We start from the raw sequence: 19,010 nt of genomic DNA on the forward strand, positions 1-19,010 counted from the left end.
GCATCTGGCAGGTTCAAAATCGAATGTCAACCAAAGGTCTTAGCAGAGCGTGAGGTGCAGTTCACATGTTGGTTGGACTGCAGTACAGCTGGTTTCAAATTCTGAAATACTAATAGCTCCACGTTTGCTAAATGTGCTTCACTGAAAATCGGCAGGTGATTAAACAACTGAAGGGGTTTCCGTTTCCAAAGAAAAATAGGCCCTAAAATGCTTTGACTCATGAAGTATGCACGTGTGGCTCTAATACATTATACATCCACACACCGATAGGCACCACCTAGTGCTTCTCAATCACACAAAATGTATGTTAGTTTTCAAGCTGGAAACAAGATGATGAAAACCAGCACATACACGCACACGCGCGCACACACATGCAGATTGATTATGTAACAGAATTTTCAGTAGCCTCAGTAGTATAATGAATTGCATTTCTTTTAATTCTGCAATACATATATATATGTATGTACCTCATCTCAGGCTAAAATGAGACACATGGGATTAGAGAAGTCACTCAGTCTCATGTTCAATGCAGTTTCAGATAAGGAAACGCTAACTGCTTCCAAAATTTTGCTTTTTATACATAAATATACTTAAATTTTCAAAGACCAACTGTAGGAATTCATTTAGATTTTTGGAATGGATTATCTTACTCTGAAAACTGCATAGCCGAGTACTCCGCAAGTCCATGTAAAATGACCTTGGACTGTTTTATATAGCATAGCCTCTCTCGTCCAGATGGTGTTTGGCCTATGTATTTCGGTGGAATGGTTTATTTTCTCCTTGATGGGTTTGAAATGCACAAGAAAACATTAGACCCGTCTATCTGCATTTGAGTAGAATACAAACTGACTAATAGATAAACATTCTGTGTGAAAGTAAATAGCCTTAAAGTAAACTGCCTTCACATTCCATTGATCAGCTCAGTCAGCAAAGTTTTCAATATTGTCACTAATGTTCTAAATATTTTGGCGAGAAGTATGCCAGAAGTGGAGAACATTTCCATTTGTCTCACAGATAAGGTCATTATGAACTACCTCTTGAATTGCAATCGATCCTTTAGTTGTAGAAATGTTCCTCCGCTTCTTCTCCGGTTGCTGGGGGTTTTTTTGTTTGTTTGTTTGGAACTGTTATTGCAGCTGTAAGACGGCGCCCAAGAGCTTTGTCAAGTGGACTGGCTTTTAAACACATGGCCAGGCACAGGCTGAGCCTCTGCCGGGCCCAGCTCATTGCTTTACATTCATTAGTGGTCTCTCTGGCCCCAAGGATCCCAACCTTTTAAGGTCTTTCCTTGTCCTGTCACTTGATCCTTCTACCGCCACTTGACAGGCCCTGTTTCCCATGAATTCTGCTACGGCTGTGCCCGCTTCTGCCCAGGTGACAGACAGCAAAGCCACTTACTTCATGCCCGGACCGCAAGCAAGCAGATAATGCTCCCTGGTAATGGCTCCTTACTTCAGGTTAGCGCTCTTCCCCTCTCCCCGGCTCTCTCTCTCTCTCCCCTTCCCTGCCAAAGATCTTCAGTTCAAGAAACTCCAATCTCAGTCAGGGGAGAGGCGGTCCTGGTGCCGCCCGAAACCCACCCACGAACTCATCTGCCAGTCACCTATTTGCTTTCGACGGTGAGATCTGGACCAGTCAAAACTTATTCAGCCAGACTCCAAGATGTTGACTTGTCATTTCATTTCCATTTGTTGGGGGATTTTAAAATAGTGAAAAACACATTACAGTGCATTCCCGTATTTGGCGTTTACTCCGCGACCCACAAACAAAAAGCGGTCGGGGGTTATGGATTTATCCAGAGCGGTCTAGATCAAAGTAGGTATGTCGGAACTTGCCCAAATCTTTCGAATGAGTGCAGCCCGACGGCAGAAAGTGAGATGTAATGTCTAGGAGACAGAAAATTGGTCAGGACTCCGCGAAAGTAAACTTGTCAGTGGAATCGATATGAACCTACAAGGTAATGGGGATACAATACGGGAAGGGGAATGGAGAGGAAAACCACAACCGTAGAGTTTAGTCACTTGCCGAAAAGCAGATGATCTGTTTAAATGCTACTTGCTGTATCCTTAATGAAAGGCACTGTTTAATATGGAACTCTTGGTTTTAAACGCAGCTTTACAGGATGTTGTAGTAAATTAAATTTTGGTTCATTGGCTCTCTTTTTTTAGCAGTATGTGAAAGGAAACAAAGCAATGATCGAGAGTCAAAAAAAATCTCAGAACTATCATGAAATCCCTCAATTTTATCAACCATTAAATGCTTCGAAGGCTTTAACAGGAATGAGCTGTACAAAATTTGGAAAAGACAAAAAAAGATTTAGTAACGGAGATATTTATCTTCTTGGGGCTTTTTCAGTGCATTTATTTAATGTTTCTGAACATACAGTATTGAATGAAAACATCAAATGCCAGTGTTTTGCAAAAGTTTTGCTACTGTCTCTTTAAAACAAACCCAAAAAAATTACATTCAAAAAGCCAGGCTGTTCTGGGCTCTGGGCAGCTGGAGCCTCCAACCGCTCCTCTGCTCAGAGGCAGGAACAAACATCAGTCAGCTGTCAATGAAGAGTTGCACATAAAGCATTAAAGGACAAAACGAACGACACCGTGGGGTGGAGGAAGAGGGTGGGGAATCGAGTAAAATGCCAGACGTGCCATCCGGTCTCTCCGGGATGAAGACTCCATGGAAGTGTACTGCGGTAGGGGGCATAACCGAAAGGAGGTGGTGGAGGAAGATGTACTTTCGTAAAAGACTCAACTTATGAGGAGAGAAGGGCGAGGGGAAACCGGCTAACTAATTTGATTTTCGTGAGGGAGTGTGTACGTCTGTGTGTGTGCGCATCCAGTATCTACTTTTGCTTTCCAAGAAAAACATAACAAAACTGAGGTAGAAATAAGGGCGGGAACACTCCTGCCTGGGAGAGATTTCAAAAACAAAACAAAGGAAGGTTGCACCAAGAACAATGGGATCCTTAAGGGGAGGGGGAAAAAAAACACAAAACATACCAGCTAGGGAAAAAAAAATGGAATCGTCGAGGGTTTTTGTGTTCGTCTGTTGTTTTTGGTTGCTGTCCACCGCGATGTACAGGCAGCACTGCAACCCCATCCGCTAGATCAGTGAGCTGGAAGGCCGCCATTCCCAACAGTTTTACACACGTAACTTCCAAACCACCGCCACCCCTAAAAACGTAAAAGGCAGTTGGAGCATTCGGGTAACGTGCCTTTCAGGGTCCCAACAGATCTCCTGGTTGACTGTTCCAGAGGCTAACGTAAAACTGACATAAGTGGCTTTCTTGGACTGGTACACCTCCTCCAAACCGCATCGCTTAATTTAGCAAGGAGCAACACGTTAAGAACGCTTACGGTTTACTGACATAAAGAGAACTGTTCTTTTCCGCTTTGATCCCCAGATCGGCACAAGAACCATCGTGTAACAGGGCAAGATCCTTCCGGTCCTACTTTTAACTGCAAAGATTCAGTCATCTCACACATCCGTATTTTCCTGGATACATTCAAAATAATCTTCCTTGTCATTTTTTCCAATCGTTGAGGTAAACATACATATTTAATATAAAGTAACATCGAAGCCTAGCCTATATCTCTCAGCAGTACATAGTGCTTTCAACACATTCCTTTGAGGTACTGTACAAATCACAATCACTTTCCTGAGTTTTTGCAGACAGAACATTAAAAGAAATGAACTGCGGAAATTAAGGTCCAGATTACCGTTACCCTGTTTTACCTGTTCTTAGCTTAATATCACAGAACAGACAGGATTGAGGAATACTGTTGCTCTCAGAATGGCAAAAATCTGGTTCTCTGTCGCAACACAACCGTTCATCTCTTTAGTCCAATAATGTTTGAAGTTAAAGCTCTTTATATTAGCACATGCCACCAATGTAATTGTGAGGCAAACGAAAAAATAAAGCACCACTCCAGGCACTTGACAGCAACTAAATCTCGAGAACAGCAGAATGGAATCAACACACAGGGTTCGTGTCCTTCTGAAATCAACCCACTTGGCACCTGGCTCCTGGGTGAGTGTTGTCTAGCTGGAGCAGCAGTGAGCATCAACACACGCTTTCTGTCATCTGTGGCTTTTCAGATCGGCAACTCCCGTTTTGACGCGCTTTTCCTCCAAGTCTACCCTGACTCTTCAGATGCCACACTACCGTCGTCTCCCCGGTACCCTCTGAAATTTTAAACACTACAGAAAAGGGGGCTCCGTACCCTACGCAGCAGGTTGCGTCAGAGAGAGGAGGGGGGCGGGGGTTGGGGGGGAGAGAGAGAGAGTGTGTGTGTGTGTATGTGTGTGTTTGTGGGTGTACGCGCGTGTGTGTGTGTGCGTGCCAACATTCATTACAATTTTTTTGTTTTTCATTTTGTTTGTTTTTTTCGTTTTGTTGTTTTTTTGTTTTTTGTTTTTTTTTTTTTAAAGAAGCCATCACTGACTGCAACCAAACATTTTGTTCCACTCAATGTACGTATCAAGCTCTTTTTGAGATATGCTCGGCTGGATCTTGCAGAAAGCATTTTCAAAGTCTTGATACGTGACCGGCCTCAACGGGCTGGGGAGGATGGCGGAAAGGTCTGTGGCCGGCAGGGCGTGGAGCGGGCCGACCACGGCTTCCTGACACAAGTGAGCCACGTCCAGTCCCGAGAAGCCGTCCGTGCGCTGGACGAGCAGAGCCAGCTCCTTGTCGTTGAGACAGTAATTGTGCTGTGAGAGCAGCTGGACGATGATCTGGTGCCTGGCGGTGCCGTCGGGAAGCGGGATCAACAGCCGCTTCATGAAGTACCTCCGCAGGGACTCGTCGATCTCCTCCGGCTTGCTCGTGGCGCAGATGACTAAGATTTGGTCCTCGGCGGAAGTCAGCACGGTGTCCAGCTGCATAAGGAACTCGGTTCTCATTCGACTCACCGGACCGTGCTCCTCGCTCACCGGCGAGGACAGGAGCATCTCGATGTCACTGACGAAAATCACCGCGGGCTGGCGACACCGGGCCACGAGAAAGGAGGCGTGGACCACCTTCTCCCCCTCCCCCAGCCACTTGGTGACGAGGCCGGAGCCGGCGATTTTGAAAAAGGTGGCCCCGAGCTGACTGGCTATACACCGGCCCAGGAGGGTCTTGCCCGTCCCCCGAGGGCCGAACAAGAGGAGGCTCCTGGGCGGGGCCGCCAGGCCGCTGAAGGCGTCCGACCGCAGCACGGGCCACAGCACCTCGTCCTTGATGACCGCCTTGGCCAGGTCCAGGCCGGCCAGGTCGCTCCAGTCCACCGGCGGCCCCGGGTTGATGATCTCGTTGGTGACCAGGTCCAGGAGGTGCGTGTCCGTGTTCTTCAGCTGCTCGTCCGCGGGGTGGCCGGATGAGGTAGCGGGGTGGAGCCCCGGCCCCTGCAGCGGCCGGGCAAGGGCCTGCCTGTGCTCCTCCCCGGGGTCGCTCACGGCCGGGGAGCCGTACTTGCCGAAGGAGTCTCCGGCCCTGGACCCCAGGGCGCCCTTCGGCGCGCCGTAGGCCGGGGGCGTCAGGGCCCGGCCGGACTGGCCGCCGAACTTCCTCGGCTGCTCGGCGGGCATCAGTTGCTTGGTGGGCTTGAACGCCAGGGACGAGCCTTCGGCGCCTCGGTCGAAGCCGTTCCCGCGGCCGGCGGACGCCAGGCCGTTGTCGGGCAGCCGGTACATGGGGCTCTGGGCGGACCGCTGCTGGCCGTAGCCGTAGCCGCCGTAGCCGGAGTCCATGTCTCCTTGCCCGGCCATGTAGAAGGCCTTCCTCTTCAGCGAGCTGGCCGAACTGTTGGTCAGCGCGGAAGGGGCGATGGGGGCCAGGCCGTGGGTCTGGTAGGTGTAGCTGGGGACGGTGGTGGGCGGCAGCGGGGTCGGGGCGGGGATTCCTGAAGGCAGGTAGGCCGAAGGTGGCGGGGGCGGCGCCCCGCCAGGGCTGTACCCGGGGCCCACGGCCGCCTGGGCCGGGTACCCGGCCGCGCCGTAGCCGTACCCGGAGAGGTTCGACGTCCCGTTGTAGCCCGGGACCAGGGCCGGGGGTGGCGGCGGCGGGGGCTGCAGCAGCCCGGAGCTGTGCAAGGGGGACGGGTGTGGGGAGGAGAGGGCAGGGGCCGGCTGGCCGCCGTATGTCGAATGCAAATAAGAGCCGTTGTACCCCGCGGCGTATTCCTGAGATGGGAGCCCCGAATGGAGACCGGGGACCGGGTGGCCGCCACAGGTACTGTTGGAATAGCTAGGTTCGCTCAGATTGGCGGCCACCCCGGGGGGACTCCCGATGCTGGCCGAGACGTCCGCCGGGGGGAGGGCCGAGCTCACCCCGGCTTTGCCGGCCGAAATGACGTCGGGCACGCAGTTCAGCGGGTAGACGCCCTCCGAGTTCAGAGGAGGCTGCCACGGTTCGCTCTCGGTCTTCCGGCCGTTCACCAGTCCCTGGGGGCTCTCGGAGTAGCTCCCGAGCACGGGCCTCTCGACCGGGCCTTCCAGGATGCCCGAGTACTTCTCCGCGTACTTCTTCAGCAGGTTGGAGGCCGTCAGGGCGGAGATGTCGTCGTTGGCCCAGGCGTACTGATAGGTGCGTTGCAGGTGGCCGCGGTAGGCTTCCACTTTGTGGGCGGGAGACCGGGTGGTCGAGGTGATGTCAAAGTGCTGTTCTGGCCACTGGGCATGCTCCGGTGTCCACTGCATCTTCAAGCCTACGGTGGTGGGGGAGAACAGAGTTATCAAGTGGCTTAAATATCTATTCCCCAGAGTGCCGTGCGGGCCACGTGTGCCGTCGCCCGACGCTTGCCCCGTTCCTTCGGCTCCCTCCTCCGTTTGCCCTACAAGACGAAGAAACCACGTCTGGAATCTGTCCCTCGCGGATCAGCTTCAAGAACTTTCAGGGCCTGCCTGCTGCCTGTATAACTCGCCTCGGGTAAATGGGACAAAACTTCAGCTTTCGCCCCTGATTACGAAAACACACAACACACACAGTCACGCGCACTTTAAGGATTCCGCCTGTCTCACACCTCGCAGCAGCCTAAGGTGGATTGGTTTTTCCCTCGTCGCTAACATCGGAAGTACAAAATCACCCCAATACCCTCAGCAACCGAGAGTCAATATGGTCTGAAAAAATGCCATTTCTCTGCTACATTCAAATCCGGTCATTTGCAACTTTTTGAAGAACAGACGGTGGATACAGTTCACACACCTGGCACATGAACGCTGTTAACATCTAAGATTCCTTTACTGCTCTGTCTTTTCACATCGCAGTTTTGGGTTTTATATTTTAACTGATATAAAAATATGAGACACAGCTGACGGATCACATCTAGAATACCTCTCTTATTTGGCACTGAACACCTAGTTAGCACAGTATAATGCACCCTGCGCAGAACAATATGACGGACAGAGTAGGTCATTCCATAATCCAACTCTCATCTAAAGTGGTCCACGACAGTTTCAAATCTGCTTCGTGGAGTGCAGCAAAGCAATCTCCCAGGCAGCGCTCCATCGCTTTCATCACACAAAGCCTACAACTCGGTATGAATTACAACTGGCTCCTTTCTGCCCCTCAGTTCTGTTGTTGAGTCTCTGAAAGAAAAAAACAAGCATCACTTGTCTGTCGGTCTTCTCGCTCCCCTTCTCCCCCTCCCTCCGCCCCCAGCATCCTGGAGGATGAAAAAAGGAAGGTGGGAGGGAAGGAAAAACGTCAGATTATGTGGGAGCGGGAAGAGGGGATTAAAAGACTGAGTGGACAAACAGCATCTGGGTTCCTCAAAGTTCTGTATGCATCTCTGCATGGCGGAAACCGCATTAATACAAATATGGGGTGGGGGGGGATAATCACTTTTTGGATTCCAGATCGATGCAATGGGTGGGATTTTTTTCTTTCTCTTTTTTTTGTACTTCAGCCTATAAAACACTTAATAACTCTTTAGAGTTCTTACCTGTGTATGGCAGGGGACCTGCATATTTGTTTTCAGTGCTCAGCTCTAGTTAAAAAAAAAGGCCTCTTCAGTTGCTCTTGTAGTACCGAAAGTGATTTTTGCAAATGGACTAGTGCCCTGTGGCACAGATTCCTCGATATGGAGGAGGAGGCTTAGTCTAAATGAAGCATCTGTGGCACTGGTTCCCTTCTGAATTACTGCAGGCTCTTTTGACAGCTCCCCCCCCCCCCTCCAGCTCTCCTCCTCCCCCCGGCCCCATCCCCTTTAGCTCTTCATTGCCTGACTCTGGCATCTGACATGGCCAGCTTAGCCTCGCGGAGCAAAACCTAACACCGCACACAGTTTGGTAAGGGAATGGCATGTTGATTCCCTCCTGACTCGCTCTTCCCTGTTTGCAAAACCACTGCACCAGACACTGGAAGTTAATTAGCAGGATGATGCTGTGCTAATTGTGTTAATTTACAAGGTTTTAGTCAAAGAGAATCATGCCAGGGCTGGCACTGCTGTCATGCTGCCGACTTAATGATTAAGAAATACTGAAAACAAGGTGGGAAGGATTGCAGTAATTACACAATAAATGAATAAAGCAACGGGATTCATTTGCAAATATACTTTATTGCAGTTGCACTAATTTGCATTGTCTTTTTTTAGGATTCATGCAGATACTAATTTGCACATCACATATCGGTTCAATTAAGCCTTAAAACTGCAAAAACACAACTTAATCAGGCCTTATATTTCTTTCGGTAGAAACACTGCAGGTCTCGCTTCACACGATTCTTCCTTGGCTTTTCCACATTTCTTTCTTTCGTGTGATTCTTTAAGTCCTATTCCCACATTCATCAACTATTCAGGTCAATAGGAGAAAAGGCCTTTCTAATAATAATGTTATTTTCGGAGATCGGTATGTATCATTTTAATCAGGGAGACTATCTGGGGAGAGTTCCTGGAAGATAGAATCATTCAAATGAAAGCAATATTTTATTAACTTAATTGTTTCTGATACCTCACCCACTGCATTTCACGGGGAGAAAACACCACAAAAACGGGTGAAACGAAAGAAATCATACTTAAAGGAAAAAGACGCAATTTTAATGAAGCAGCATTTCAGATATCATACTGGGGTTAAATTCAACTGGAAATTATTAAGAGCAAATCACCGGGAACCAATTGCAAGTAATCAGTATCTAAATTCTTCTAGTGTCATGGGATTTACTTTGAGCCTTTTAAAAAGCAGAGAATATTAATGCACCGGCAATGCTGAACTGCCTAAAAGACATACAAATTCATTAGCTCTGTAAACGATTTCTGTGGTGTTTTCCTTTTTATAAAGCTGACCAAAACAGAGTCAATACCAGAAAAAGGGTGTGCAAGAACTAGACTGGGCTGCAGATTGAGTAGATACACACGAATAGGTGTCACGGAACAGTCACAGTACAGAATTTAGCAGGAGAAGGTATTGGAAGTTATGGTGAAGGAATAAAATGGATGTAGCTCCCTTTTTTACAGTTAGCTGAGCTGAGTCAGTGCTAGCTTAGTCCGCAAAAATGTGTTTTGACCATTCAGGCTCTCATCTTGGGGAGGGAAAGAAGTGAGAATCACCTCAGCACAAACAAAAACTTCTTGAAAAAACTTAGAACAAAACGCCTCCCTATCACCTTGAGTCTTACAGAAATCCAGGCATTGTAAATAGGCATGGGCACCTTTTGAATACCAGAAGTATCCTTTTGTCCAGCTGATTCAAACCAGTCCAGAATGAAGAATTCCTAATTTCTAACTAATTTTCCATAGGTTGCCTTGAAAGAGCAAGCATGCTTTAATGAGTTTCAATTTCTCTGGAAATTAAGCAAAATGACTGTTCTGGACCAACTGCCAGGCAGAGCACTGCATTCTGAGTTTCATGCTCTCTCTGGAAGTGCTCAAACCAAGAAAACTGAAAGTTTATTTACTGACTAGAACGGCAAAAGAGATAGGATTGAGCTTTGATCAAATAACCTTAAGGAAAAGGGCTGGTCTCATCCCTTGAAACATGAGCACTTATTCCAGGGCACTGCAATCATCAGTGCTATTTGGAAGCATAAGTTAACAGTTAACCATAAGCGTGTTCTTTATATTAGTATGTGCTGAAGAAGGTAGTATTTACAGAGACCAGGAGATTGCCCTGGCCTTGAGGGCACAAAGAGCCTTTTCATCAATTCCTTGAATTTTGACACTAATTTGAAGTAGCACCAAACTTGTTTTTGGTTCAATTTATTGGTGGTGATGTCTCAGAAGCAAAATGGAAGAAAAATACAGCATCATCCACATTTCATTTGATTTTAGAGCTCTCCCTGTTTGGAGGAGTTATTTTGCTTGTGACATTATACTAGAATCAGCAGCAAATTCCCAAGTCAATTTGTAGAATTTGCTCTCTTTTGTGAGCATTATATGAAGTTCAAAGGCAAACAGGGACGTGTTTTAACCCTGTTAGGAGCAGGAAGGAAATCATTCCCACAGGTGTTTGGAGATGAAATGGATACAAGTTCATCTTAAAAAGAATCATCACAAGTGACTGCAAACAAAGGAATCAGAAAACTTTTCATTTGAAAGCAGCAAAAATATAATGCAACACACTTGATAAAGACATGGTAAATACCAAGTGCTATCTAACCGTAAATGGCTTTCTAACATGATTTCATGTGTCCCAAAAGACAGGTACAATGCAAAAATGCCCCAATGATCTTCTCTTAAAATAATAATAATAATGGCATTTATTAAGCACTTACTATGTGCAAAGCACTGTTCTAGTGCTGGGGAGGTAACAAGGTGATCAGGTTGCCCCACGGGGGGCTCACAGTCCTAATCCCCATTTTACAGATGAGGTAACTGAGGCACAGAGAAGTTAAGTGATTGTCCAAAGTCACAGAGCTGACAATTGACAGAGCCAGGATTTGAACCCATGACCTCTAACTCCAAAGCCCGGGCTCTTTCCACTGAGCCACACTGCTTTTCTTATTACATATGTCTTTTTTTCATATCTTGGCTCTCTTTGGATAGCATGTGCAGTGGCTACAGGAAATGTCCACTCCATTATTTCATTGCTGTAACTAAACCATGCAACCGCTCTGTTCTTCTTACTCCGTCAAATTGTCCCTTGAAAACCTAGAATAATGGAGTTGTTTCCAAAGATAAAATCACAGCTTCATATATACCCAGTTAGACCAGGACAGAACAAGAAATTATGAAACGATGTTCGATCTGTGATAAAACTGGGAATGTAAGGAATTGGAATAGTAAAGGCTAGCAATTTCCTTTCTGTATTCAGTTCACAATTCAGAGGGCGTACATATCCCTTGAAATAGCAGAATCAGGTACTTACAACACTGGGCTAAAACTCTACTTGGGCTCGCATGGCTCACGCAGGTTACGTTTCATTGCCAGCTGTCCAGAAACCCCCTGAACAAGGGACTGCTTAGGGGCAGGAACATGCTTCCAGACAGTAAATGGACACACAGCAGTGTGTAGCCTAGTGGATACAGCACAGGACCGAGCGTCGGGAAGACTTGGGTTTTAATCCCGTTCGGTGTTCCTTGGGAAAGTCCCTTAACTGCCCACCCTCCTCAAATCCACCAATCACACTTCCCCCCTTCAAAGCCCTACCTGAGGCTCACCTCCTCCAAGAGGCTTTCCCAGACTAAGCTCAGCTCCCCCTTCCCTCCCCATAACCCCGACTCACTCCTTTTGCTCTATTCCCCCTCCACGCCCTAAAGCACTTGGGTATATATGTACATATCTAAAATTCTATTTATTAATCCCTGTTTACTTGTTTTGATGTGTGTATGTATCTATTTATAATTCTACTTATTTATATTGCTGCTATTGATGCCTGTTTACTTGTTTTGATTTGTGTATGTATATATTTATAATTCTATTTATTTATATTGATGTTATTGATGCCTGTTTACTTGTTTTGATGTGTGTATGTATATATTTATAATTCTATTTATTTATATTGCTGCTATTGATGTCTGTTTACTTGTTTTGATGTGTGTATGTATATATTTATAATTCTATTTATTTATATTGCTGCTATTGATGCCTGTTTACTTGTTTTGATGTGTGTGTGTATATATCTATAATTCTATTTATTTATATTGATGCTATTGATGCCTGTTTACTTGTTTTGATGTGTGTATGTATATATTTATAATTCTATTTATTTGTATTGATGCTATTGATGCCTGTTTACTTGTTTTGATGTCTGTCTCCCCCCAACTAGACTGTAAGCCCGTTGTGGTCAGGGATTGTCTCTCTATTTCCAAGTGCTTAGTACAGGGCTCTGCACACAGTAAGCACTCAATAAATACGACTGCATTCACTTATCCTTTCACTCAATCGTATTTATTGAGCGCTTACTGTGTGCAGAGAACTGTACTAAGCGCTTGGGAAGTACAAGTCGGCAACATAGAGACGATCCCTAACCAACAAGGGGCTCACAGTCTAGAAGGGGGAGACAGACACCAACACAAAACATGAAGGCGGGTGTCAAAATCGTCAGAACAAATAGAATTAAAGCTATATACACATCATTAACAAAATAAATAGAATAGTAAATAAGTTCAAGTAAAATTCTTCATTCATTCAATCGTATTTACTGTAGTATAGTATAGTAAAATTACTAGAGTAATAAATCTGTACAAATATATACAAGTGCTGTGGGGAGAGGAAGGAGGTAGGGTGGGGCGGATGGGGAGGAGGAAAAAGGGGGCTCAGTCTGGGAAGGTCTCCTGGAGAAGGTGAGCTCTCAGTAGGGCTTTGAAGGGAGGAAGAGAGCTAGCTTGGCAGATGTGTGGAGGGAGGGCATTCCAGGCCAGGGGAAGGACATGGGCCGGGGGTCGGCGGTGGGACAGGCGAGAACGAGGTACAGTGAAGGAGGATAGCAGCAGAGGAGCGGAGGGAATGTGCTGGGTTGTAAAAGGAGAGAAGGGAGATGATGTGGGCAGGGAGGCCAGGTGATGGAGAGCCTTGAAGCCGAGAGTGAGGAGTTTTTGCTTGATTCGTGGGTTGACAGGCAGCCACTGGAGATTTCTGAGGAGGGGAGTAACATGCCCAGAGCGTTTCTGCACAAAGATAATCCGGGCAGCAGAGTGAAGTATAGAATGAAGTGGGGAGAGACAGGAGGATGGGAGATCAGAGAGGAGGCTGATGCATTAATCCAGCTGGGATAGGATGAGAGATTGAACCAGTAAGGTAGCAGTTTGGATGGAGAGGAAAGGGTGGATCTTGGCAATGTTGTGGAGGTGAGACCGGCAGGTTTTGGTGACAGATTGGATGTGTGGGGTGAATGAGACAACGAATGAATGAGCTTCCTTCATCTAGAAAATGGGGATTAAATACTAGTTCCCCCTCCTCATGAGATGGTAAACTCCCCGTGGGCCAGGAATGGGATATAAAATGATATATGCACATACAAAAGCGCTCAACAGCCCCAGAAGGGACAAAGTCAGCTTATTAGATGCCTTTGGGCTATTGGGACTTCTCTTCTTTTAAAGATTTTATTGCAATCTTTAGTGAGACTCTCTTCAGAAAAGAATAACTAAGAGAATAACTATGAAGGTAGATAGAACAATTAGGACAGTTTATTCCTATTGGCCCAAATGCAGCTGGGTGAAGGTTACGGCAGAAAGTTCAATGTCTCTAATGAAGAGTTAAGAGGAAATTTATGGTACAAACTATTGCGTTCCTTAATGATAATAATCATAACAATAACGGTATTTGTTAAGCTCTCACTCTGTACCAAGCACTATACTAAGTGCTGGAGTAAATGCAAGAAAATCACTTTGGAAACAGTCCTCGATCCACAGGGGGCTTCCAGTCTAAGGAGGAGAGAGAATGAGAATTGACTCCCCACTTTACAGATGAGGTAACTGAAGTACAGAGAAGTGAAGTGACTTGCCCGAGACCACAAAGCAGGCAACTTACAGAGTGAGGATTAGAACCCAGGTCCTCTGACTCCAAGGCCGTGCTCTTTCCATACTGGGTCTCTTGGGAGGAGCTATCTAAAAGGAAAGAAACTTCATACGATTCATGTGGCCTAGTGAGATGATATCATTATCACTGTTTTTCTTGCCCATTTATCACCAAATATAACACATATAAACTCACGGCCACTTCATACTTCCTCCACTAATGCTCGGAGCACAAAGGCTACAGGAAAGGAAGTATCCCCGGAACAGTGGGTGGTATTCAGATAATAATAATAATAATGGCATTTATTAAGTACTTACTATGTGCAAAGCACTGTTCAAAGTGCTGGGGGGGTTACAAGGTGATCAGGTTGTCCCACAAGGAGATTACAGTCTTAATCCCCATTTTACAGATGAGGGAACTGAGGCCCAGAGAAGTGACTTGCCCAAAGTCACACAGCTGACAATTGGCTGACCTGGGATTTGAACCCATGACCTCTGACTTCAAAGCCCGGGCTCTTTCGACTGAGCCACGCTGCTTCTGAAATGCACCAATAGAGTACATCACCCACTGTTGTAGTGAACTTCACAGGATAACAGCGTAACTCCAACTCTGTGGAATTGTACCCTCCCAAGCGCTTAGTACAGTGCTCGACACAGAGTAAGCACTCAGTAAATAACGATGATGATGACGATGATGACGAAAAGAACCATTTCCCTACAGTGTGAACTGGAGCCTTGGTTTGCTACTGATATTGAGGCTCTGGTTTACAGTCAATTAGGGTTATGTAGGGAGTGAGAAGCAGCATGGCCTAGTGGAAACAGCACAGGCCTGGGCTCAAATCCCAACTTCGCCATACGACTGCAATGGGACTTTGGGCATGTCACTTAACTTCTCTGTGCCTCGGTTACCTCATCTGTAAACGGAGATTAAAACTCTGAGCCCCTCGTGGGACACGGACTGTCTCCAACTTGATGAGTCTGTATCTACCCCAGTGCTTATTACAATGCCCAGGACATAGTGTTTAACAAATACCACTAAAAAAAAAGCACATGGCACTGTAGTGTTTGCGAGGAGTACAATGGGAGACAAATATACATCCCCAGCCCCTCAAAGAGTTTAGAGTCTAAAAGGGGAGAGAGAAAAAAAATGACTGACAAGCTGTGGGAGCTGGAGACAGAATAAGTGTTGAAAGACACGCACACTCTCTTGACACTATTGCTTCAGTCCCGTTGTCAGGGAATCCAGGGACTTAACATTAACAGGATAAAAATGAAATGGAATAAGAACACAAATGAATTAGACCACCCTGAATGAAATGTGCTGGCCTACCTATACTTTTCAGAAAAGGAACCTTCACTTGAAAACCATCAGCCCACCCAGTACGTGGTTATCATGGAAGAGGTGGGACACAGGTCAAAGACTACATTCCACCAAAAGTCCCAGTGGGTTAGTGAATTCACATTCTACACATGTGGACTAAGTCACTGGGAGTAATATTGACTTTGTAACCAAAATGTGTTCACTTGTAGATTCCACTTGGAGGAAAATTAGGATGCAACAGGACAAAAGGAAACAATGAGAATCTTAGGAAGATGAACAAAGTGGGCAGAGAACATTTGGTATTTTGAAAACACGTGGCTGGCGGACAGAAGGAAGAAGCATCTCGTCCAGAATTTGAAGATGTGCTCCTTTCCCGCTACCACATAGATCGTTCTAGAGAAATTTTGTGGGGTACTCCTGACACCAAATCAAAGGTCAGGTGGTTCTGGAAACAACCTTTATTAACAGGCCAAATGCTGTTCCTCAATTAACGATCTGATAAGTAGAGTCCCACACCACTACACTGGCACTGCAACTTTCAAAATATTTTTAACTAAACCATTAATTAAAAGGCATTTTGTCCATCAACACTGAAAGCAAAAACTGAGGGGAAAAATGGCTTTACAGCCAGGACTTAGTTAAGGGGATCTCCAAATGTGCAGTCTCAATCTAATAGATCCCAATTATCTCATTTAAATACTGTCAAATGATTATTCTTTTCAAAGCACACTTTCACACCTCACGGCTACAAATTACAATACATCTGCAGCAAATTGCTCTCCCTTCCCCCAGCCCATCTCTTTTGCATAAAACAACCCTTTTTCCAACCAGGAAGCCGTTGCTGGCAAAGTGGTCCTTCTTGGGTTCAGTTCATATCCCTTAGCACCCAAAGCTCCAAGACATAAAAAGACCCAACAGTCAGATGAACACACACTCGCCTGATCCAGGCTTCACACCTTAAAAGTGACCGGGGGCAGTCTAGCAGATGACCAGAGTGAGTCCGTTGTGGGCAGGGATTGTCTCTACTGGCTACTGGATTGTACTTTCCAAGCGCTTAGTACAGTGTTCTGCACACAGTAAGCACTCAATAAATACACAATGAATGAATGAAAGTGGCTTGAGTCAGGTGAATTGTGATGCTAGTAGTCACCACTTGCCTTCCACTCACCATGCTAGGCAATGAGCACGTCTTTCTCTCTGTAAGCGCTCAGCACGGTGCTCTGCACTCAGTAAGCACTCAATAAATACCACTGATTGACTGATTGAGGCCCCAACATGTGGTCTATTTTATTCAGGTCAATGCCAACTCCCTGCCTCAGGGGACTGAGTTTAGATTTCTAGTCTGGGCAGTAAGGGTGACGAGTCTACCATCACTACGGAAGGTGAAATTTTGCATGCAGGGACTGTCAGGTCAGATCTCTTAATATGCAAGATGGATGTATACATAGAAGGACTGCTTGCATTTATGAGAATGAATGCATAAGTGCCCATGCAAAGCAATTAGGCTAATGAAAGAAGTGAGAAATATCACTTTTAGTCCGCTGATCTCATGTTCAATATATGTCCACAAAAGATAGCACGGGCTTCAGAATCCCCACCATTCTTGTAATGAGGCACACCACTATCCACAGAAGTCTAACTCACTCCTCACCATGTGCACAACTATGATTTTCTTTATAGTCCAGTTTGCATCAGATACATTTTTATTCCCAAAGTCAGACAGGGTCCAAAACCGACAACCGTGAAAATAAAAATATCATCTTCATCCTCAAAGGACAGTGCATCATTTTCATCGTCTAGATATAAAATACAAATACACGGCTTTATAAATACAAACGTCTAAATGTAAATATACTCAGACAATCCTCTTCCCCGAAAAATATTCAGTGGCAAAGATACTTCAAGCTTAGAGAGATAGCACCTACCCACCCATTAAAACAGGCCCTTGTGAGCCTGATTTCTCAATGCCTTGTATCATCAACTGTTGCAGGGGAACACACAGAATCTGAATTCAGCTCTCAGTAGGTAAACACAAGGCCAATTTTCAGGTGGTTAACCACTAGGGCTTTTTCTTAATTTACTGAGTATACATCTTAGCATGGATTTAGCACTATTTATAACTTTTAAATACGGCTTTGCAGTTTAACCTTTAAAGTTGCAGCTTGATGGCCCTTCATTTTGATGCCGCCTCTTACCTTTTTCCATATGTTATTTTCAATCCATTAAGGCCATCTCCCCCTCCCCCCAGCTCTTTTTTGTCATATAAAGATCATCAGGACATACCACATCCGTCCATAGGGACTGCCAGGGCTAATGAATATGTATGCACTATGTCACAACAGAGCACTCCCCTTGTTCTGTGGCATCGACCCTCTTATGTGTGTAAATAACAGGTGAGCCATAGTGCATGGGGATAAATGGGGTTAACGTGACCCAAAAACCAGGTGCCACCTATGTGAAAAAATTCGTGTCTGGAACATATACCCTCGTGCAAAAAAATCCCCAAACCATAAGAGTCACTCATTTCTTGAGGTTTTTCCAGTTAAACAATAGGGCTCAGACCTGTACCTCGTTCTCGCCTGTCCCGCCGTCGACCCCCTGGGCTGGAATGCCCTCCCTCCACGCGTGGCTCAGTGGAAAGAGCCCGAGCTTTGGAGCCAGAGGTCATGGGTTCGAATCCCGGCTCCGCCGATTGTCAGCTGTGTGACTTTGGGCAAGTCACTTCACTTCTCTGTGCCTCAGTTCCCTCATCTGTAAAATGGGGATTAAGACTATGAGTCCCCCGTGGGACAACCTGATCACCTTGTAACCTTCCCAGTGCTTAGAACAGTGCTCTGCACATGGTAAGCACTTAATAAATGCCATTATCATTATCCGCCAAGCTAGCTCTCTTCCTCCCTTCAAAGCCCTCCTGAGAGCTCACCTCCTCCAAAAGGCCTTCCCAGACTGAGCCCCTTTTCCTCTCCTCCTCCCCATCCCCCCCACCCTACCTCCTTCCCCTCTCCACAGCACCTGTATATATGTTTGTACAGATTTATTACTTTATTTTACTTGTACATATTTACTATTCTATTTATTTTGTTAATGATGTGCATTTAGCTTTAATTCTATCTGTTCTGATGCCTTGACACCTGCCCACTTGTTTTGTTGTCTGTCTCCCCCTTCTAGACTGTGAGCCCATTACTGGGTAGGGACCGTCTCTATATGTTGCCAACTTGTACTTCCCAAGCGCTTAGTACACAGTAAGTGCTCAATAAATACAACTGAATGAATGAATGAATGAATGAATGAATTACTGTGACACTGAAAACCGAATGGCCATATAGTACTTGCAATGAACGCAAAAAGCTGAGCCTGGTAAGCCACTCTGATTTATGGCAAACTGCATTTTTAGCTTCCTCAATCACAATCCTGCGATATAAATGGTAACGGCACTCACTTATGTAGATAGAATTAGCTGTAATGATTTATCTGCTTGGACCTATGTGAAAGCAAAGATCAATTTCAGTAAGTTTGGAATAAACTGTAGTCAATTTTGACCCAATACACTACGCTAACAGGGGTCACAAAATAAATTTATAGTACCTAACACCTCCCGACCCAGCCCAGAATGAACACTGCATTCATACCCTTTTCATCTCCTTGCAACGGTACTCTGCTTCTCCTTGCCTTGTAAAAAACAAATGACTGGTAAATAAAGGTGTTTTATTAAGATTAAGACAACTCTCCACTAATTAGATAAACAAGTGCTAATACGGCCTACCTCTAAATATGTATTTAATCTCACAGTCCCCTTAAAACCTCCTTGCTTAC

General features: G+C 45.7%; 1 protein-coding gene across 1 annotated transcript in view; it reads right to left on the bottom strand.

The window, feature by feature from the left end:
- Nucleotides 1-4,440: 4,440 nt before the first annotated feature.
- Nucleotides 4,441-19,010, bottom strand: part of FIGN (fidgetin, microtubule severing factor) — a 121,673-nt gene continuing 107,103 nt past the window's right edge. The window contains exon 2 of the mRNA XM_038751490.1: nt 4,441-6,692. Within this exon, the coding sequence (XP_038607418.1) occupies nt 4,441-6,684 (2,244 nt within the window). The 5' untranslated portion in view covers nt 6,685-6,692. The remainder of the gene's footprint in view (nt 6,693-19,010) is intronic.

The sequence above is a fragment of the Tachyglossus aculeatus genome, chromosome 9, assembly GCF_015852505.1.
Source record: "Tachyglossus aculeatus isolate mTacAcu1 chromosome 9, mTacAcu1.pri, whole genome shotgun sequence".
NCBI classification, from domain to species: Eukaryota; Metazoa; Chordata; class Mammalia; order Monotremata; family Tachyglossidae; genus Tachyglossus; species Tachyglossus aculeatus.